At 33.0% G+C, this 23791-nt stretch overlaps 3 protein-coding genes and 1 pseudogene across 3 annotated transcripts; 3 read left to right on the forward strand and 1 right to left on the reverse strand.

Annotated features, from left to right (window-relative positions):
- The first annotated feature begins 1161 nt into the window (after positions 1-1161).
- On the forward strand, positions 1162-12004 carry LOC133194563 (MAM and LDL-receptor class A domain-containing protein 1-like). Its single transcript, XM_061330506.1, has 14 exons — positions 1162-1228; positions 2365-2538; positions 3726-3890; positions 3980-4150; positions 4573-4737; positions 6992-7132; positions 7908-8050; positions 8189-8270; positions 9778-9945; positions 10293-10469; positions 10752-10904; positions 11113-11250; positions 11444-11586; positions 11767-12004. Exons 1-14 carry the CDS (start codon positions 1168-1170, stop codon positions 11851-11853), a joined length of 1968 nt encoding a protein of 655 aa, XP_061186490.1. The 5' UTR covers positions 1162-1167; the 3' UTR covers positions 11854-12004.
- A 3083-nt stretch (positions 12005-15087) lies between these two features.
- LOC133194564 (uncharacterized) lies at positions 15088-16908 on the forward strand. Its single transcript, XM_061330507.1, has 3 exons — positions 15088-15235; positions 16067-16291; positions 16706-16908. Exons 1-3 carry the CDS (start codon positions 15124-15126, stop codon positions 16873-16875), a joined length of 507 nt encoding a protein of 168 aa, XP_061186491.1. The 5' UTR covers positions 15088-15123; the 3' UTR covers positions 16876-16908.
- An 803-nt stretch (positions 16909-17711) lies between these two features.
- On the forward strand, positions 17712-19828 carry LOC133194565 (uncharacterized; annotated as a pseudogene).
- Positions 19829-20870: 1042 nt separating this feature from the next.
- Positions 20871-22703, reverse strand: LOC133194566 (uncharacterized). Its single transcript, XM_061330508.1, has 3 exons — positions 22630-22703; positions 22181-22303; positions 20871-22017 (listed from the first exon to the last, which is right to left on the reverse strand). Exons 2-3 carry the CDS (start codon positions 22294-22296, stop codon positions 21264-21266), a joined length of 870 nt encoding a protein of 289 aa, XP_061186492.1. The 5' UTR covers positions 22297-22303; positions 22630-22703; the 3' UTR covers positions 20871-21263.
- Between the last annotated feature and the right edge of the window lie 1088 nt (positions 22704-23791).

Here is a 23791-nt window from a genome sequence, read left to right on the forward strand (position 1 = left end):
GATGCCATAGACAATCAATGATGAGACTGTAAATTGTATACATGGATTTACCAGCACGTTGGAGAAACTTTGGCAGTTTAAGTCTATATTTCTGTATAGTTTATTCAATTTCACAATCTATAGGGGTATTTTCTTTTAGCAATCTTCAAGAAGGAAAGCAAAATAGAGTTTGCCCCGGTTGTTATCACTTTTGATATTTTTATTGCGAAAATATCACTTGCTTACATACCAATTTTCTTCAAGGGATAAATAATAGTATTTCACTTTTGAAAATGTAATAAAAACTTTCATATCTTCATTATTATAAGCATATTGTTGGAACAAACAAAAGAAAAATATTGATTAATCTTGTACGGTCTAGTGTTTAGAGAAGATCGATGTTTTAGCTACTGAAAAATAAGCTGATGCTACAGGACTTTCGACAATCTTGTTCAAAGTCAACATTTCGGAAATTCTATGGTCAATAAAATGACCTTGTTTGCAAATACAAGCTTTTGTTGTATATTGACGTATTTCATAGTTATTTTACCTGGTTTTAACTATGGATTACTTCGTTTCTGATCAATGCTAAGGACGCAGGGAATGTCCACTCCTCCTAGGCACCTGATCCCACATCTGCTGTTTCCTTATTTTGTAACGGAACAGAGCTAGAATGAAGACAAGATCATTAAACTCTCTAATAAATTTATTACGTTACATATAAATCATCATACAAAAGTGATTGTATAGTTTTGAAGAACTTAGAAATAATGTTCAGTAAATTAGCAGTGAAGTCTTTTCGCCAAAGTAGTCGTAATTGGAAAAATTTTAATTTCTTTTAGCATTGCCATATCTTTCTGATATAACTTGGAACATTTGAAATTGTCAGAATATTTCTCACTGTATGGCTTCATTAAAGATGATTAAAGAATGCTCTATCATTTTTAGAGTTAGGAATGTTTTGTGAGAATGAGTTTGAAGTAGAAAATTAAATATAAACAATAATCTTTGTTCTTCGTTTTCGATTGGCTCCTTATTGTAGTCTGAAACTAGGTCCTCATGTCAAGGCGATAACCACTTAAAAGTCAAATATCAGTAAGATCAGGCGACCACTTAATAAAAAGGCGCTTCTTGTATTTCGCAATGTATATCTTATATTTTATCCCTCTAAAAGTACTGTCATTAAACATGAAAGGGAATTATTTTGTAAGCCTACTTGCTATTTTTCTAATATCAGAATATGCTGATGGTAAGTTTGTTACTCTACATATGGTTATTCTTTTGTCAAACTCTACCGACGAATTTAACGTTTAAATTTCCAGGGGTTTAACATTTGAAGTTCCAGGCGTCCGTTTTTATGCCCCGTTCACAGATTTGTATTCTTTGTCTGTTTTTTTTTTTTTTAGATCGATCACTGTGCGCCATCTTAACTAAAGTTTTTTTTTTTTTTTTTTTTTTTTTAGATCGATCACTGCTTCATCTTCACTTATGTCATTAAATGATTTTTTTATGATTTTTTTTCAAACGAAGTATTATTGAGTCTACAGATATAATTTCATAAATAGAATTATAATCTATAAAGCTAAAAAATTAATTTTATTTTAATTTGTTTGCCATTCCTATCACCCCTTTGAATGCTTCTATGGATGTCAATGCTACAAAACTCGTTGTCTCTCTTGACCTATTCAAAGGTTTTAGCTAAAAACCAGTTTCCACAAAGAAATTCAGTAGTAAACAGAATATTTCATATTGTTTCCTGTGCATTGTATGCCACAGTTTTATACTAGAGGTACACATGCACGTTTGTCAGAAAGCAATTTTTTATACACTTCAAATGTACGAAAAAATATTATTTATAAAGCTAAAAACATGGCAACTGATTGAAGAAGTTTAAATCAGTATATCATGTGGAGTATCGGGTGAGTTAAATCCACAAATATTGTATCCGTGGTGAAAACTGAAGCATCAATAATATGACATGTTTCACAAGCATCAATAATATGACATGTTTCATTAAAGTCTCATCAGAGCTTCTGAAATCTTGTTTATTTACTTAATGCCCCCAAAGTAATTGGTTTTCGAGCACCTTCATAAGATCTAGTAGATACAATGGAGCTCCTTATCATATATCAATTTTTAGAAATAAAGCGATAACTTATTTACATATATACATACATGCATTGTACACTTTTAAAGTGTAGTATGTCTTATTTAATAAAATAACCGATAAATATAAAAAAAATATTGTTGGTGCAATTAATATCTGCAATGTTTAAAACCTGCTTGTATAGATGTTCGTTTAAAATTAATACGATTTGGTATCAGAGACAAGAACCATATGTTTAATCATTTTATCATATAAATAAATTTTTTTTTTTTTTGCAGCAGGACTCTATAATTGTAAAATGCCAGAACTGAAAAATGGAAGAGTTAAAATGAGCAGAAAACATGGCATCGTTTACTTTCGTTGTAAAAGAAGATTCAAACTTGTTGGGAAGGATTTAAATGTTTGTCACAGTGATGTCCCTGAGTGGAGAGATCCTATGCCAGTTTGTGTCGGTAGGTCGATTATATATTTTTGATTCTAGACATTTACCCCGTGTGAACCTGGCCATTCTTCTTATTATTATCTGGTTATTCTGATTTTTTCAATAGATGTATTGATACTTAGGTTTAAAATTTTAACATTTTTTGACTGTGAAAGGTATCTTACCTCTGACAATCAGCTGATTTTTCTAGATAACCAGAACATTTCTTTGAAAGCTTTGAAACTCGATATGGGCATCATCCAGATTCAATATGACGAGGATTTAACAAAGGAGATGGGCAAACATAGCGTGCAGAAAGCCTATAGCTTGAGGAATATAAAAATCATGTTCAGTTTGTGAATTTAATATTTAGAGTAAAGTTCTCATTATTGAAATTTATGTAATTGTGATAAACAAATCTTTTCTGAGGAAAATTTTCTCAGCAAAATTTATTCTTCTATTAATAAATTTAATGCGGTATTCATGGGGTTCGAATCCTACCAATAAAAATCCTGAGAATCATTTTCTTTCGAGACTAGCACGCTAACCACTAGACTACACAAGTCCTGACGAACAGTGGCATTTAAATCATGTTTGTGATATGACCCTTGACTTAATGGACTTCAAGTATTTCTCGAAAAAATGAGAATGTTATGTCATAAAAGTATATTTTTAAGGTATAGTGGGTCTTTGCTTCATATTTTTGGTAACCAAAAAATGTATATTTTTATGCAGACTTTGAGGATTAACTTTCAAAAAGATGGAGCGAAGACCCACTCATATCGAAAAATAGTGTTATAGTATGTGAAAATGACTCCTTTTGCCCGCTTTAGTGCGTGTCTAATATTTCACAGGCAAATAATTTCAATCTTTGAGGGATTTTTGCAAATTGTAGAGATTTTACATAAAGTATATTTTAATGTTAGACGAAATATCAAAGAAAATTTTGATATAATGGAAATTTAATTTTTCATCTTCATGTTTGTCACATTATAGGCTTATCGCTCGTCATGTTCACCCATCTCCTTAGATTTGATCATTTTCTGTTTCTTTTCTGTTGAAATTATATCCGATTCCTGGCCGTATCAAAGCTTTCAACATGAAGATGGTAGCAACACTTGTTTTTAATCCAAGCGAATTATAGGAATAGAATGAAATTTTGCAACAATCACTTGCATTGCAGAATACAAAGTATATTAATCATTATTTCGTTCACAGAACGCACTTATAATTGTACAAGGCCAACACTTAAGAATGGTCATGTTCAAGAGATATTCAGGGGACGCCTTTTTAAGTTTCGTTGTGAAAAGGGATTCAAACGTTATGGACGGAAGAGGGCTCTCTGTAATGAGTATTCGTATGTTCGTACACCTGTTTGCGCAGGTAAGTTTATTTTTAAGACCTTTACTATCCTCATATTTGATTGAATAGTTTTACATATTGCATTTTTTCCTAGTAGTATCTTTTTTCAGCGGCTGGTGAAAAATGTCGTAATATATCAGTAGACAGAGATCTGTTAGTTCCTAAAAAGCGGAATGGTGGACTTCTGAAATTCTCCTGCAGCTCTGGTTTACTTTTACATGGGAACAGGTTTATCTATTGTGATGGGTCTTCATGGAGTAGCAAACCTCCAATATGCATTGGTAAATCAGTCATTCAATATCTAGGTAGTGGGAATAACGCCATATTGCTGTTACTTTAAGAGGAGAGAATTATGTTAAATTTTCGAAACTTTTACGATTTATGTGTGATATAGCAAACATTAGAAACTTTAAATAATTTGTTTAACCAAAATAAATAAATAAATAAATAAATAAATAAATAAATAAATAAATAAAAAATAATAAAAAGGTAAAACAAGCAATAATTAGCAATATTTAAGATATCATAATATTCATTTAGATAATGCAATCTACATTTAATGTAATGCAATTTGATTTATACTGTGAGATTTTTGTGCAACCTTATTGTAGAATTAGATTTTGATATATCATAAGAGTTTAATATAATTTTATATGGGTGAATTAACTGAGAAATGCATAACATAACCTAATGAATATTGCAGTCCAATATCCAGTGAAATTATGTGACTTCGAAACAGCAGATTTATGCGGGTGGATCCAAGATAAATCAGACAGTTTTAACTTTGACTGGATACAAGCAACGGCTGCTCAGAACAAACACATCAATGGAACTGGACCTTGGTCTGACCACAACTATTCTGTTAAAGGTATACGTTTGAACTATTCTGTTAAAGGTATTGATTGATTCATTGTATGCTGCTTACGCTCCATTCGAGAATTTTTCACTCACATAGAGACCTCACCATATACATAGGAAGGGCTTCAAATATAGACCAACATGTATACTCAGCACGCAGGGCAATTGAGCAGTGAGGGTTCTTCATCATGCCAACGCCTACCGTAACACGGGACCTCGGTTTTTAAGGTCTCATCCGAAAGACCCATAACTTTCACTTCTCGTGCTGGACGCTTTCAAAGGAACAGTCGCTACCTATTTTTCCGTTTTAGGGTTGACGCAGTGCGGAGAACGAGACCCGAACCCGAACCTCCCGATCATGAAGCGAATGCCCTACCACTTAGCTATTGTGACCGATTTCTGATAGATGTATGGATCTGGCCGTAGCTATTCCATTGAAGGCATAGGACGTTTCTGTTAAAGGAACATAGGTCTGATGACAACTATTCCGTTGAAGAGGTAGCTCTGACCACAACTGACCAATATAAAATAGGTTTGACCACACTTATTTCGATAAAAGCATAGGTCTTCCTTCAACTACTCCGTTAAATGTATAGGTCTGACTAAAACTATTCCATTGAAGGTATATGTCGGAACTATTTTGGTCTTACAATAGTTATTCCGTTAAAACTAAAGGACTGACAACTATTTAGTTGAAAGTATAGGTCTATCCACCACTTTTCAGTTGAAGGCGTAGGTCTGACCACAGCTATCATGTCAAAGGTATAGGTTTGAAAAAAAAAATTATTCCGTTAAACATGTAGATCTTATACCATCCATTCCATTAAAGGTATAAAATTTGAACACAACTATTCCGTTAAAGGTATAGGTCTGACGATTGAATGCACCCTAATATATAATGCTAACAAATCGCTCATATACTGTATAATTATTAACTTTTTTTAGACATTCAACATTTAATAAAATTTGTGTAATCTAGTCATGTTACATCATCCTTATTATTTCTGAAGTGAATTTTTGATACCCCCCTCCCCAAAGTAAACAAAAGATAGACAAATGGCACTTATTTTAATAAATGTGTGAATTCTTCACTCGTAACCGTAAACAGATCAGATTCATGGGAAGGACGGGATGTACATGTGCGTAGCCTATGGAGGTCCTAAACTATGATAAAGATTTATATGACACCGTACAACGCAATTAATTAGATTGTGGGAAAAAGGATTACAGACTTTATCGAACATCTATTTTGGTGACGAAACTGTAGTGAATTTTCTTCTGAAAGTATTTTTTTAACAAACCTTTACCATAATTACTAGTATATTTCACTTTTATCACGTGCACATTGTTAACAACCTTGATCACTTGAAGGTCCTAGGACACCCAAAACCCGGAGAAAGTTGGGATTGATAATAATTTTTTGTTTTTTCTGTTTTTAGGTTCAAAGTAATTTGTTACTTGGTAACATAGTGAATTTGTATTCATTTCAGGTTATTTTATTATTATTATAATTATTTTTGATTTAAATTCAATTTCAATGCAGAGATAAAAGCATGGATAAGGTGAGAATAAAAAGGTAAGAGTGGTTTGATATGGAAAGGACAAGGTATGGTAATTGCCGAATATGGCCCCTTATTTGATGTAAAAATCGGAACACAGTTAAAACTGTGATAGTTTGTTGCTAAGAGCTTAAAATGATGCTTGTTTTAAAACCTTCACTAATTTTCATTCAAAGCTTACACGAAGGCCACAAGAAGGTGCAGAAGTAAGACATTTCCCGAATTTCTTCAATTCTGGTGAAATTTCGTCAAATTTAAGATACTTTTCACTTCGGGAAACATAGAGCACAAGCTTGCCTATCTGAGATTTTATACACAAGATGCATCTGATGCTAGTGTATGAAATATATAAATTTGGTCGATAAGGAAGCTTGTGCTCTATGTTTTCTGAAACAAAATGTGCTGTAAAATCAATGAAAATTAGCATAAAATGAGAAAATTGGAAATTGACATTTTCTGACCTTCCTGTGACCTCTGTGTATTCCATAACATAGAATCAATACTCATTTTATGGTAGGAGTGACAACAGGTTTTCATTGATAAATTGTTGCATCATTCTAAAAGACACCCCAAACCAGGGACCAAAAAAGGGGTCTTAGCCTTTCTTTTCCTTTGTGACAAATATGTGTTTCAGCAGTAACTATGTACATACTCTTTTACAGATCTCTATCAAAATTTGTTTTAGCGATAGCGGATATTTTGTAGGCAACTACTTATTTATGAAAGCATCTAGAGAAAGAGAGCCTGGGGAATACCCTAGAATTATATCTCCATTGTACACACCGAAGGCGGCAGGTGTCTGTTTAGATTTCTACTATCATATGCTGGGACCAGATGGAAAAAATGGTAACAAGAACAGCTAATTAATTATATACTAGAAAAAAAGTTGTGCTTATAATTTATGTTTTGCACGTACTAAGTCAGAATAATGATCTGTGTTTGGAATATGGTGCACGACCCGAAAAGGATGCGTTAAGTATCAAAATCATTACATGTACTACTATTTCTACACAATATTATAATGTGGACTGTCCTATAATATAATTATGCTGACTAATGTTCCATACATATAAAGGCTCATTTTATTCCATATTGATCGCCTTACAAATCTATTGTTAAAAAAGTGGCAATAAACTTCAGTTTGAATTTTGAATCGTAAATATAAATCATACAGGCATTTCAAAAAATCTTCAGTGACGCTGGAGTTGTATAATAGTCAACGGGATACACTTTATCACAGTACACAACATAAGGGATACACAATACCGTTCACTGCATAAAAGCTTTGCATACTGTGTGAAAATATTGGGATATCAAAAATTAAAAGGAAGCATAAAAAAGTATCCTTAAGAAGTAAACAGTAATGAATATCAACTAGATACCAGTAAAATGAAATAAAATAGATAAAATATAAGGTATTGATTTTATCTGTATATCTGTGTTTCTGATACGTATACCCTGTTTTTCCCTCCAGCTCTAAAGGAAATATTTGTTAGAGGAAACTTTGGAAATTTTTGACGAAGAACCTGGTAGTTTGAAAATTTCTCTTTTATAATTAACTTCTTTTCCCAAACCTTTAGATAAAAAAAAATCAGAAATGATGTTTAACTTGTACTTTTAGATGTAGGGTCACTGGAAATTGAAGTATTTGACTACGATAATAAGAGTTTAAATAGAGTTGCTGTGTGGAATGTTTCCGGAAATCAAGGGGATTTCTGGCATAAGGGTTCACTGCAAATCAAGAAGCGGACATCTTTTGTTCAGGTTTTGGAACTTTCTTTTTCATGCATCATTACCCCTATTTTACTCTCTTTCGTGAAATACGCTGGACAGAAAACGTTAATCTAAATCTGAAATAAACGCAATAACTGCATTATTATATTAGTCACCTTTCTATTTTAGATTGTCATCACTGCAACTCGAGGGGATGATTTCCGTGGCGACATAGCAATTGATGACTTCTCTTTCTCATGGTGTACAAGAGGTAATTAAATAGCTCGTTTCTTTACTCACTATAATGTAAACGTTTACCTGTGTATGTGATCTAAGCACTTCGTTTAATATTTCTTAAACATTCCAATTCACGCCAATATATGAAATCCTCCATTTTCTGCCTTTGTTATTGCCTTTATAAAACATCTTCTATGTATAGTATGTTTTAACCCAATAGTCAGAAAACTTATGTAAACATCACCAAATAGTATTTACGTTCTAAAATTTTTAATACATTTCAGGCAGCAAAAGTAAATATTATCCAGTACAATTATAATATATACTGAAATTAATTCATTCAAATCACTGGAAAACAATTAAAAGTATAACACAAACACCACAGCTGTTTTGTATTGCATTGCATGTGAGAGATAATATCAATTTACCGGTGACACATTCATAAATCACCAGTAACGAGATATCTTTATACATTCATAAATAATTTAATTTTGTTTGTATTCTAGCCTCTGATTGGTTAATATTAAAAAAGGAACACAAATTATTTCTGTATAACCTGGTTTGGTATGGGGACCCCCCCCCCCCCCCCCCCGACAACCAGCTGAATCATCTGTATCCATACAGTCCTCTCATTTCCAGTCCTCGGGGTTCATGGAAAATTCCAGATTTAATAAATGTACCTTTAACTTCAAACAATAATTCGATCTTACCACATGTAAACAAACAACAAGGCTGCTAGGCCTATGTGTCAGTTTTTACCTCCCCTCGCTTCCCATCACTTCCGTTACTTCCGTTACTATGGTTGTATTATTGAGCGGCAAATTTGAACTAATAAAAAGCAACGAAATTTTACATCCATAGTTATTTAATGGTTTTTAAATTAAATTATAAGGACTGACTCTTATTCTTGGCCAAATTATTCGAGTATAACCTGGTTTGGGTCAGTTTACGCTGTTTTATAATCCGTTTCGCGGATTATAAAGCGTAAACTGACCCAAACCAGGTTATACTCGAATAATTTGGCCAAGAATTAGAGTCATTCCTAAAATATATTAATAAAAAGCACAAAGAAATCTAATAATCCTCTAATAAAACTAATGTCCAAATAACTGTACCTCACTTCCATTCTCAATGACCGTGTAGTGTAGGGCGGCGCCGTGAGAATTCAGTCGGCATCAAAAGCAAGTTTTTTTTACTTGCCTAGATGGCCAAGTGGTCTAGCGCGCTGTTCCTGTACTGCTAGAATACAGATTCCGCAGGTCGAGAGTTCAACCTCGGGTCGTGGCGGAAGTGGGTATCCTGATAAAGTGAATTTCTCTGTGCTTTCTACATTAATATCTCTTCACTTAGGGGAGTTATGTTAGTTTAAGAGTTGTTGTAAGATATATACAGTATATATATATATATATATATATATATATATATATATATATATATATATATATATATATATATATATATATATATATATATATTAGTATATATTAGTATATAGATGATAAATTCAGTTTTGCTTTAAGGGAACCTTCTTGATTTTGCAGAACCTCTCCTTAACTGCGAGAAGCCTAGCATTAACAATGGTAGAGTTCATGTACGAGACTGGGCCAGCTACATATTATTTTTTTGTAGAGAATCATTCGAACCTCATGGCAGATCGGACAATTTTTGTGATAAAGGTCAATGGTATTATCCTCTACCTGTCTGTGTCGGTAAGTTTTGTTCGACCTGTCTTCATCAAGTGCTTTGTTCATGTACAGTAAAAAAAGTTGTTGGAAAACATATGACGATTTCCTGTCTATAATGTAGAAAACAACTTGCTTGATAGAAAGTCTTGAAACATAAATTTTTAGTTCCTTTTAACCGAAATTCTTTTTATCCATATAAGAAATTAAAATGTGGATGGGGTTCCTTATAACCTAGATTTCCTTACATCCGAGTTCCTTATAAACGAGTTTTACTGTAATCTAATTATTTTTCCTGAACAGTTTATGGTCATATTTGATCTATGGAGGTTACAGAGATTTTACTGTAAAGTTTTTGCACATTTGTTTTTTAGCTAATGGTACACGGTGCCCAGAAGTAAAAGGATACGACAAGTATTTATCAATTCGCAAAAGTCTGAATGGTGGGCTTCTGGAATTTTCTTGTAAATATGGCCTAAAATTGAAAGGGACAGACTTTATTTATTGTGATGGTTTATCTTGGAGTAGCAATTTATTACCCCACTGTATTTGTAAGTAGTTTTAAAACGAGCAAGCAAGCAAACAAACAAAAGCAAAATAAATAAATAAATAAAAATTTTACACAAATAAAATCGTGCACAATGTTTAATCGATGGTTGAGCATCTCATTATATTGATTATGTTTGAATTTGATCTGAATTATGGGTCCTTTTCTACATTTTAAATATGAAAGTACAGGGCTTTCTAAAATGTAGAGGAAACAAATATAACAGAGGTTCATGTGACTTGGAGATTATCAGATTTTTAGTAACTGTCCTAAATGAACATTTCAGACGAAGAACCAGAGAAATCGTGTGACTTTGAGACAGAAAATCTGTGTGGTTGGAAACGAGATGAATTGAACAACATTTACTTTGAGTGGAGACGACAAACGGCCAGAGAGTTAACACGTAACAGAACCACTAAACCCGACCACATCTTCAAAGGTCTCAACAATCATTTTTTTTCTACCTTGCATAAAGACAGTCTACAAATGTATTAGTATTTTTTAACTTTGTTTTTTTAACAAGGACGAGGAAGTTGACAAGTGGAAACTTCTAATCCATGCAATCAGTTATGTCATCGTTTCCCCATTATCAAGTTCCATGCTCTATTTATATTTAAATTTATGAGAAATGTAAATTTTTACTGTAGGTGACCACGTACTATTAGTGGGGACGTGGACGAGAATTCCTGGTAACTCGTCACTGTTTTCGCCATACTATGCGCCAGTAGATAGCGGTCTCTGCTTTGAGTTCTGGTATTACTTCTTTAATCCAGATAGAGAAAAAAGTAAATTATCTTCACATAAATAACTTTGTCTAACTAAGATAATGTTATTTTTTAAAAATAATTTTTATGGAAAAGGAGGTGTTATGACATTTTATTCTGTTTCGAAAAAAGTGTTGTCAAATTTGATTGCTATATTTTTATGATAAACATAATCATTCCATTAATTAGTATTGTTTTATATGTATCTATTCAGATGTAGGGCCTTTATACGTTAAGATAAGTAGCTCCGGTAACAGTTCTTGGAATCCATCGACTTCGTTGAATATTTCTGAATACCGGGGAGACTATTGGCAGAAGGGGTCACTGGAAATTGGAGAACGGTCGTCGTATTTTCAGGTAATATATATGTTTTTTTTTTACACAGAATTTTTGGTATGGACGAGATTGGACACGTGGTGTCAATTTTAGGCGGAAGTTTCTAAATCTACTTCTTTTACGCGCTCCAGGTGTCATATTAATGTAGGCGATTACCAAGCAATACACTTGCATATTATTTATTTCCATCAACTGTTTTAGATTATCATCACAGCAACTCGAAAAGAGGGCCGCATGGGAGGTTTCGTCATTGACGACCTATCGATCTCCAACTGTACCATGGGATAAGAACTGACTTACAAAAAAATGAATACATGTACATGTATGAAGACACGTGTATTTGTACAAGTTCCTTCATTTAATGACAATTTTGCTTAAATTGTATTGTTTGGTTGTACATTACAAAAATAAGTCGTTCTTTTATTATATTACATTTCTTTCGCTGATGTCTTCATTAAAGCATTTGCAAGATAATCTGAACCCCTTGGGATTTTGTTTAAGCCATTAATTTTACAGTCATTGTCACCTACTGGACACCTTTCGCTAGTGTGTAAAATGCACACATTGTTATTATTTGTGAGTGAAATAACATTTATGATTCATGGGTATGAAAAAAAGATATATAGTACATGGACCCAAAAGCTCTAAGTAAGAAACTAATGTTGTCAACGGACTGGATGGGGTGAATATTGATAACATATTTAGCACTGATCACAAAATATCATTCTTGGAGAAGATTGTTTTTAATTTCCTCTGTCAAGTAGAAAGCAGGAATCGTAGCTGTTCTCTGGAAATTCTACATGCAGCGCTAGTAACCCAGCCACAATTCATTGACCTAGGTCGATAAAAAATAGGTAGCAATTGCTCCTTCGCCAAGCACTCGACAGAAAGTTGCGGGTCTTTCAGATAAGACCCTAAAACTCGTGTCGCGGCAGGCGTTGGCACGCTAAAGATTCCTCACTCCTAAATGGCCCTGAGTGCCGAGTAAAGGTCTTAATTTGAAGCCTTTCACCGGTATATGGTGATGTCTCTATATGAGTGAAAAAATCCTCGATCGGGGTGTAAATCAACATACAATCAATTAGTTATATCCCCCCCCCCGCCCTTGAAAAGCGGGAATTTATGTTTGTATAACATCCAAAATAATGTGTATGAAGGTTATTTACCAGTGAAAAATAAGGCAAAAATTTTGTATTGTATTGAATGAATGTGACTTGATAATACATATTTTTGAAATTTGTGTACAAATGAAATTCAATAGTTTCTCGCCGAGGCCCTTGATGGAGTTTGTCTATAATCATTTTATCACAAGTAAGAAAAAAAATTGGTATTTTAACGAGACAATTCGATAACGCTTATAAATCACTTTTGGCAGATGGACCAAATGAAAAAAAGCAGATGCTTCCACGCCATAATAAATTTTTACACTTTTTGAATACTCCTGTTGTATTTGAAGTGGATTTGTGTGAAATATTGACTTTGATCCTTTGCAATACACTCAGAAATTTCAAATAACTATGTAAGCTCTGACCCCACCAAAGCTTTTAATTTTTCGTATGTTAGAAACCCCGAGAGGCCTGCATGAAGAGACGGAAACAAAAATAAGTATATAAATGTAATCATTGATATATAAAGGAAAAAAAGATAATTCTGTGATAAACACAGAGAAAATCATTGAGATATACTGGGATATATACAGTAAAATTAACAATCGCTGAGGTTATATACAGGAAATTTGAGATTCATTGAGATATATACAGGATAAAAACTACTCATTCATAGATCAGATATAAATATACATATAGGAAATTTGATAATCCTTGAGATATAAACCGAAAGCTTTATAATTACATGTATCATTTATTACATACTAAGTAATATCTACTTGAACAATTACAAATAAATAATCTCTTACTACATGTAGCTTATTCTATCATATACTAGTGCTTTAAATTTAATGCATTTTTTTGACACTGAATGTGAAAAGGAAATATAAGTGTGATACTCTTTTGAATGATTTGATTTACAAGGGGTGTGATATTTATCCATATCGCCCGGCAGATCCATATCAACCCTGCAGGAACCGTATCAACCCTGGAAGCTGATACGGCTATTGTGACTGCAGGCATATCACATAATTATGCAAAAACTTGTAATCATTACTAAGTATGTAATGAATAGTTTTAAGGTTTAATCACTTATAGCTCCCATTGGAGATACGTCTAGGGAAGGGTTGATACTTTAGAGTACAACCAAGAAGATTGTCATAGAAAAAAAAATATACTTCTTTGATTAAGAAATACATTGTTAAAAAAAGATATGTCTCCCTTTATCTCGGAAATACAAATTTTAAATAGAACCATTTCGAGGAATTGTTTTTTTATCAGTAATATATTCATATGAAAGGCGTGTGGCAACGCACTTTGAAAAAAAAATACGCACTTTGAAAAAAAATTTCAAAGTGCGTAATTTTTCAAAGTGAGTTGTAACAAAGCCGACATCACTTTTTTTCCGAAAGAATTCGCATGAATTAAAAAATAGGATGATGTTATTAGATAAAGTCAACTGTATATGTGTCAAGTTTCATGAGACGTCTGCAGTAAAGAAAAATTAAACCAGAGTAATTATAATTCTGCAGTCTCATTAACACATTGTAATTAAAAAAAAAAAAAAAAAAAAAAAAAACAGACAGAATTTCGAAACCGAATAAGAAACAGTTACAAGTATATTGTAAAAATGTAAGCTTTTGTTACAAAAATTCACAAAATTTTGGCAGATAATTATTTACAGGAAGTTTTTTTTTGTCAGATCGTAAAAATTAGATGTACCTTTGTAAGTGTGAAAAAATTAACATAGCACTGATTTAACCGCTGCTGACGACAGCTGTCAACTAAAGAAAATGTAAATATTTCTGGTTAAAAAAAGGCCTCAGAAAGAAAAAGAGGAATTAAACTTTTTCTGTTATAAAAGTTGATTTTGTTAATGTTTAGTTCCATGTGCGTCGATAAATGTAGAAGAAGCATTTATTATCGATAAAAATTTGAATTCCCCGTATCGAATAATGTATATTAGACGACAGCTTTTATATAACGAAGTTTAATGGGAAATTGAAGCAAAATCAATAGTAGGTCCTATGTCACGATTCGTTTACAAAGAAAAAACGAGGTAACAAGGTGTACTTTTATTTTTTTTTTTTTTATAATTACTTGTACATATCCCTTACTTAAAAAAAACAAATTATGTTCTACTCCGAGGAGGAAATAAATACTTATCATACATCTATTATCTAAAAATAAGCAATATGTGAGGCAATCCACAATTATTATTACGGAAAAAAAATCTTATTAATTTATGCCATCTAAGATTACAATTATTTCACTTGACAAATTGATAATGTATAAATTAATGTAAATATGGTAGTTGGACCAAATTATAAAAAGAGGAAGTTATCCGCTCAGAGCACGAAGCTCTCACACGATAATGGGGAACTTGATACTTTGAGCATATGTCACAAGCAAACATTTACTGTCATGCAGTTAAAAAGCTATAATATTCACCATGTTTTTGATGGGGATCTATGTGATAATATTTGCTACCAACTTCTGCTATTCCGGAGGACATTTTGGATATAAATATAAAAGTGTTGATCAAAGGCGTGTGACCAAAGACGGTAAAATACAGCTTGGTTCTTAAGTAAACTGGTTGTGTTTTGTTTCCAAAATTCCTAAAATATGCAATATGTTTGAACAATATAGCTTGTCAAAGAGGAAATTAGATTAAATTGTACTTCTAAATCTCAATAAAAAGTATGAAAGTTAAAAAAAAAATATAGGGGATAGGAGAGACACTCGCTCAGGAAATATATTACAAGTATTCGAAAAATGGTGAAGCTTAAAAACTCTAGCAGAACAAGATTTTACAATTTGTTCCTATAATCTGTAACTAAAACCCAAAAAGATTAGAGATTATTTCATAACTATAGCTTTAACTTAAATTCAATACAGAGCAGGGTATACAATGCCATTTCAATTAATAGTAAATTCATGTGATGATCTAGTAGCTTTACAAAAATAAATTCGGTTTAAAAAGGTATGTATTATGCACGTTCATATTTCGTTGATTTCTTCGTAGTAAACCTTAACATTGCTGCGTTCAACGAGGTAAACAAAATAATTGCTGCATCTGAGTAAATATATAAAGCGATTTCATTTTCTGTAAACTTCATTAAAATTTAAATCAGTTAAATTTTTGGGAAAGCAACGCTTCAAATTTAAATGTCTATGAAATTAGTGTACTCTAATGTGTCGATGCAAATCCTTCAGCGAATATGAATTACCTTGCTTTTCTGCATAAATAGACTGTCCTTACATCAGGTTAAGAATATATGAAAATCATTTAGCTCAACGCTTGCTAATTATTTCGCAGAAGTATCTGTTTAGGTCTTAATCACGTCTTCACATTCAAATCCCAGAATGTGTTAATCATTAAATTCTCGTTTCAGCAAATGGAATACCGATATGTGGAGATTACGATTATGGATTTATAGCACATCCGGAGTATTGCCAGGCTTACTATGATTGCAGTTCTACTTCCGGTCCCCTGTACCGACCCTGGGATAAAGGATTCCGTGAATGTCCGTATCCGAAACTGTTTAATGCACAGACTTTAAAGTGTGAAATGTTCTTTTACGTCAAATGTGGAAAAAGAAAAGAATATAAGTCTGGATGTAAGTAAAAGGTATAGGATTTCCCCCTATATTGTGATGCGTCGCTGACCCCCCCCCCCCCCCCCCAAAAAAAAAGAGTAACATGAAAAGTTGGATCACTTTACTTGAAGAAACTTAAATATGCTTCAATAAATATGTTATTTACATAAAGTTTTAAAATATACAGAAATTTAATTCTTACACTATAACAAGCCTATTCATAATTTTCATTCTCTGAATTCTACGATTTAATGAAATATTCTTTCTCAATGAATTCAGAACCTATAATTTCCAGGAAGTTAACCTTGAAGAATACCTTATTCAGAGACTCTAATTATGTTTTCTTTTATCCTCAAAATTGCAAAAAAATTTAAATTCCGCAAATTTATTTGTCAATCTCAACAACCAATTACCAGGTTCTGATCCATCTTGTAGGTGACTACTTTGCCAACCAGTGCTTACGTTCGCATTGTATTCCCTGCTTCATACGCTACCCTAGCTGTGAGGGGTACAGAGATGGAACCCACGAACATCCAATAAGGAGGGGCAGTAAGTGGATGATACACTGTTACAGGGAGAGGCTGATGAATTCGTGGTACGGGTGAAGGTCACTTTAGAAATTGTACACACATCGTGTATTAAATAAAGATAGAATAAAACCTGAAACTGTTTTTCCTCTTATGCTTGGTTTGATCAATTATTGTGTGTATTCACTCATTGTTTGGTTCACACCGATTTCCGTTTGCCCGATCATGACGACACGGCGGGTGTGACCGGTCGACAGGAGATCTTTACTCCTCCATGGCTCCTAATCCCACATCTAATTTTGCATAGGTCCGTGTTTACTCTGCTCTCAATTGTATTGTCCCAATCCACTCTTGAGCTTGATTACTCTTCGTTATTCTCATAATAACAAAAGTTTGGGTCCATGACATGTTATACAATACGTCAAGAGATAGGACTCTGTTTAATTCAACATACTCAATCAGTGCATTAGGGTAGAGGGTACGTATGGAAACAGACAATATGCAATTAGTTTTATCCCATAAATTAATAGTAAGTATATGTGAACACGAAAATACAACATACAAGGTATGCACTTTAATTATATATTTGTTACAATGGCGATTATATTTCCGTCTCCTACATGTAACTGAACTTGTACTTTAAGTTCTTCGATTTCTCGTTGTTAACTTATCGATTTCCATTATTCCTGAATAAAAAGCAATTTGTCATTTCTCTATCATTCATCACAACCAAAAAACATTCAGTAGTGTGAAGCGTGACTTAAGGAGCTCTGATCGTGAGAAAAGATCACTTTATGGAAACAGATGGTATGGTCCCCTTAGGAATTATTGTTTCCTTTTTCTTTAAATATTGGAAACACTCTCTCTCTCTTCTCTCTTCCGCCGATTAACACTGAAATAAGAACGCATTATCGTCCGGTCTCCTCGATCATCATGGATATAAATGGAATTTTCAGTGCTCTAACAATTATTTTATTAATGAAATTAGCCACAATATTTGGAAAAGAAACCGCTTTCGGTGAGTATTCGAGTTGTACAGAAGCTGTAACTTGCATGCAGTCAATTCAACCTTAACATTCCAGTGCACTGGTGTTCCCGATTTAAAAAGTTAGCCACGAGGATAAAGACAATAAAAATTACCGGTATCTCAATACGATATAATCTGTGGGAAAAAAGAAATTCCAAAAATATACCGTGCTATAAGATTAACACATTTGCTAGAACATTCAGGAAAGCTGTCATTTTTGACAATATATCGAAATTTTATTTATTAGCTAAATTGTCGTATCAGTTTTCATTTGGAGCGATATGGAATCAATATCTGGGCCATGTCTGTTTTCCCTGTGCACAAGAAATTTTCAAATATCATGAAAATCGTGTTTCTGAAAAGAAATACATTACTTGGAGCAAAGAAGAAATAAAAATACATTATAGGAGGATCTCTTCAATTTGCGATGAATTACAATTGATATGTTCTGTATGTATCGGGATTGGAAACCTAGACTTAAAAAAAAAAAAAAAAAAAAAAAACCAAAAACTGGAAGGGGTGTTAGAGCACCCTTGGTGACCTCGACATTTTATATTTTGTAGATCTACACGTCCAGAAGTTATGCAGGCAAAACTCCTCCTTAGTACTTCCCCATCCAAGGGAATGTCAGTTATATTACGACTGTTCCACCAAATACAATACCATCCCTCCCAATTTTGTGCAGCACATGAGAGAGTGTCCCTTTCCGGACCTCTTTTCTTTGCAGACCTTGAGATGTGAGGACTACAGACACGTGACATGCGCAGAGAGAACGGAATACAAAACTGCATGTAAGTTTAATGTAATAATGTGAATAAAATAACAGAAACGGCAAGTTTTGAATGTTCTGAGAAGCAAAAGAAAGGGAAAAAAAACATTCGTTTATTGGGACATGCGTGTATGTCAATTTTATAAGATAAAATTTCCATGAGCAAACGGAATTCAGAGGAAAACACTGCATGCAAATATAAATATGTCTATTTTTAATATAACAAAGCTGTCATCGAGACACGTTTTTGAAAGTCTTTGGTTTATATTAAAGAGGCGGTAACAACTGGTGCTGTACATTTGTACCGCAAGCGAACTATGAAATATGAAATATATCCGTTTTTTTTCTTCTTTTATAACAATAGATACCATAGGCGTCGGAACCGGGGGGCTTAGCCACCCCTTTTTTTTTTGCAAAGATAGACATCATATAGGCATTGAACATTGGGGCGTAGACCCCCCCTCCCCCCCCCCCCCCCACTGCACTGTCAATGGGCAAGTTGCAGTGCAGTCAAAGAAGGGTAAGTGGTAGTGTTTGAAAAATAAATTTGGTACAGAAAGAAGTTCGATCCTACCCCCTACCCCCCCCCCCCCCCCCCCCAACGAAATGAATTTTTGGGTTTGGACAAAGGACACATTTTCCTTTTTTTTTTTTTTTGCTTGTCAAGTTTTTTTCAGGTTTGAAATTTTTTCTCTTTCAATTAGCCCCCCCCCCTTTTCAATTTGCTTCCGACGCCAATGGATACAATGCACAAAATATTATAACATTTACTTGTTTTTCAACTTATTATTTTATTCCAGGTAAATATCGAGCGAATCAACTTAATGTCTATCACGTGATGTGCGTATAGTGCAAGATGTTGAAGCACATGAAGCAATATCTCAGGGAATTCTGGGAAAATCTCAGGAGGCCGCACAAGGGAACCAAGATATGAAAGACAATGTATTTATAAATCCTAAAGCACTTATAAACTCTCGACTATCTCTAGATGCACTTAAAAAAGATTTATGTAGCGATAAAATGTCTTGATTTTATTATGATTTTTAAATCGAGTCATTTCATGTACGTCATGGTAAATCAGACATCTTTAAATCGATGATTGGAATGATACCTGGGCTTAAGTATAGCTTTTGAAATAGGGATACTGTATGTTTGATCATTTAAATCCCACTTAAAGATGTATATATACATGTATGCTTATTAAACCTACATTAAATTCAGAAATATGCATTTAATCTACCCTTGTAATATTTTATTAGACGTGCCAGAATTAATTGATGCAAAAAAGGATCTGAAAATTTTCAAATGAATGTGATCAATATTTTCTTATTTAATTGAAGTTTTTAGATAATTATGTAAAAAGACATTAAATTTGTTCAATATTATTTTGACGAGTGCATCATACATGAACACATAATGATGAAATACGTCACTTGGTATAAGAATTTTTAAGATTCTATATTCAACGTGTATTAAAATAAATAATTATCAAGAGAACTTTGGTGTTCATAAATTTTCATCTGTTGATTTCTTTAGTTGAAAATCGTACTTACTATATCCAGTTTACAGTTGTCTTTTCAGCTTTTCTTTTTTTCAACAGATAGATATTTCAGGTATAATTTAAATGAATCTTCTCAATTTGTTCTACTCAAACTTTGGATACATCATTCCATAAAAGAAAACCATTTATTTAAGAAGCAGAAAAGAAACAAATTACTCAAAACGTGTCCTTGAATCTTTTAATAATGAAAAACGATAGAAAATGTTTTTTAAACGATACATAAAATATTGATGCATATTAAAGGTCAACATATATTTTATTTCATAATGGCCCAAAAATGATTATTCAAGGTCAGTGTACAAATAAGAACTTAATGCTATTTCACAATGGGCACGTTTAATTAAATGCCAATATCTTCTGTAGAGGATTATAATGTACAAGTGTCTACGTGTTTAAACCCTGATAGGAGATTCAATTAACTTACTATACAGTTCAAAACAAGTCCTCAAATTATTCCACTCAAGATTAGCATTTACCTTCAACTTCATTGTCACAAAGAAAAAGGATTTATTATATTCACGTATGCTGACAGGTGGAATTTTTTTTTTGACATGTAAAATAATTTATTTCACAACATATATTTGCAATACTCATACAAGTATAAGGGGAAAAATATTTGAAAGAGTAAACAAGAGTGTAAAATTAAAACAACAATTTCCTTTTCCAAACAAACATCCAAGCTGTATTTTCGATAATAACCATGGGGTCGGCTTCATATACAGATAGAAATCTATGTACGATTCTGTTTTCAGTCTTTAAACTTAAATAATCATAGGATGATATAATTCATATTTTTATATCTGGTACATGTATATACTTAACGTTCACTAAATGTAAACTGAATTCTTTGATCTTATGAAAATATTAAGAACCTTTCTTACCAGTGCTGTCTATATAATGGATTCCCTGATAAAAAAAAAAAAAATATTCAAAGCAAGTACCATTGTTCTATGTGTCTTCGAAGATATTTGACGATTATAATCTAATTTTTATGGGAAAAAAATCCAAAATATCTCAATTAATGAACAAAAGTGACCTAGGTATATCAATTTAACAAAAACAAAAAAAGTCTTTGGAATTGTCACGAAATGGAACAGAATTATTCCGCCCTACCACGCCCAGACAGTGTTGGATGCTACGCGGGGTGTAGGGAGGGGAAAATCTACCTTTCGTGGGGATCTCGCATCGTTCCTTGGAGTTTGTGATAAATTTGTTTTCTCTTTAAGAATGTAATTTTCAGAACTCTGAATCAAACGTTCATTCGTCTGAGCTTGAACTTGGAATCGCACCGGTAGTGTTAAGAAGCTGTGATTCTTTGCTTTCCCGTTTTTCAGGAAATTTGATCGTGAAACCACAAAACTATTTCTCTCTGTAGATTGAATTTTACATTTGGCAAAGAGGGGCAATCTACTGTACTTCTTGGACTCAACCTGAGGTTTTAAGGAGGAAATTTTCATCGGAAAACGAACGTCTTTACCGTTTGGTTTTTTATTTTCTTGCGTACTCAATTCTGGATGGTCAATTGGAGTCATCAGCTGAGGGTCAACGATGACGAGAGGCTTAGCCTCGGTTTCATCTTCCTGTGAATTAACAGTTTCCTGAGCGTCTTTCCGCGAACTTTGCCGACCTGCAACGGGAAAACCTCCGTAAAGTTTTTCAGAATTTTTCTTCTGTTCCATGGCATTAGTGTACATGAATCGGACTGATGGGAGAGCTTGGATGTGAAGAGAACTACTAACTGCCATATCTGCTAACTTCTCGTTTGGCGTTTTTTCTCGCGAGACTTGCTTCGCGCGATTTCCCGATGGAGGGGGAAGAGGTGTTGTAGGTTTCGGTGCACTATCTGAATTGTCTTCATCTTCACTAAAAAGAGAGAAAAAAGGGACATTTCAAAATCAGTAGTTAAATTATTGTTGTAGTAATCAGACATTAAACTTTCTTCCAGTGTGTGCAGCTATTGAAATGGCGAAAACTGCTGGTCAATTATTTCAAAAAATGAAAAGAGAATCCTTTCGGCTCATCTCACCTGTTTATTTGTGCCACGACTATACGACATATAGAACCTTCTTCTAGGTGTTTCTGAACGTCTTTTCGCCAATTTTCTACGTAACGTCTTTTAAACGGTGTTAACGATATATCCATTATGGCTCTGTTGAGGGATGAAAAAAATGAAAAAAGAAAAAAAGAATTAGTTTCTTATTAGTTGATCACAACTCTTATTCTGTATGAAGATATGGATTGCGTTTGACTCTTCAAATTTGACATAGGATAATATTATGGATTGCCTAATTATGACTGTTGAAACTCAACGTAATATGATAATATCATCATCTCATAGAAAAAGAATATACAATATTATAATACCTCTGCTTTATTCTGTAAACTAAGGGGAAAAAATCTTCATATTGTTAAAAAAAAACGCAAAAAACATCAAGACAGATATGATTTTTTACATCGCAAATAACGTTAACTTACCACATTAAAACGATGTAAAAATCCATCTAAAAAATTAAAATAAATCAAGAAAATCCTCTCATTCTTAAATAGAACTCTGTCAGCATCGGTATTTATATTTCGGTACCAGAATTTACTATCTCTATTAGGGGGTGAATAAAACCTCAGTTGCGGTCAAAAGCAATACGAAATCGAACTGCCATCTACTTAAAAGGCTACCGCTACATAATTCAGGTGCGAATTAATGTTTAATCCTTCTTTATGTTCAAAGCACTACCTATATTGTTCGCTGCTGTTTTAATAAACCGATCAGAGTGCAAGCGCCAATGTTAATGAATTTTAAAAAGTGGCGTTTAATCTACTGAAATTTAATATCCGTTCGGAGCCGTCATTTAAATACATTAAACGGATTGAATTCGGAACCGTATTTTAATTGACACGGCGAATGTGCAAGCTGTGTGTTTAACGATATATTCCGGGATAGTCATGACACCAATTCATTTAAAGCCCCAAAGAATCCGCTTTATTGCAATTTCAATTCGATTAACTGTCTTTCATCAGTTTGTATAGGAAACGCTTAATTATCACGACACTTCCGGTATCTAATGTTTCCACATATTCGACCCCGCCTACCATCTACAGGTCGCTATATCCAATGATTGTTAATTTATTTTATAGAATTAATTCAAATTTGTTTTTAAAAAGTGTGACAAATTAAAGTTTTTTTTTTCCGATACAAAATACACTATTTAATTTTGACTATCGATTCACCTGACACCTTTAGCGCGCAGATATTTTGTTAATCGTACAATAAGATTAGCTTTTCGAGATCGGTAGAAATACCGTTGATTCCCGGTCCTTACTGGGCCATTCTCGTTTTAAATGGGAATATACATAATTTGATGTATAAAGATTTATAAATATATGGCCCTCCCAAAGCAAAAAAAAAAAAAAAAAAAAAAAAAAAAAAAAAAAAAAATCTTTACTGTCCTTACAACATTAGTGTAACACAACATGTGCTCTGTACCTGTCTCCTTGAAGGATTCTTTCCCAGTGATTAGGGTTACCCTTATTGTCTTCTACAAAAAAATTAGAATTTTTAATTTAAATTTGTATATGACAGATTGTCACATACAGATTTAAATTGAAAAAAAAAAATATTTTTTTGAAGACAGTATGTGTG

This window comes from Saccostrea echinata, unplaced genomic scaffold (assembly GCF_033153115.1).
Source record: "Saccostrea echinata isolate AGI-Se365-2 ecotype Australia unplaced genomic scaffold, CSIRO_AGI_Sech_v1 ptg000029l, whole genome shotgun sequence".
Lineage (NCBI taxonomy): Eukaryota > Metazoa > Mollusca > Bivalvia > Ostreida > Ostreidae > Saccostrea > Saccostrea echinata.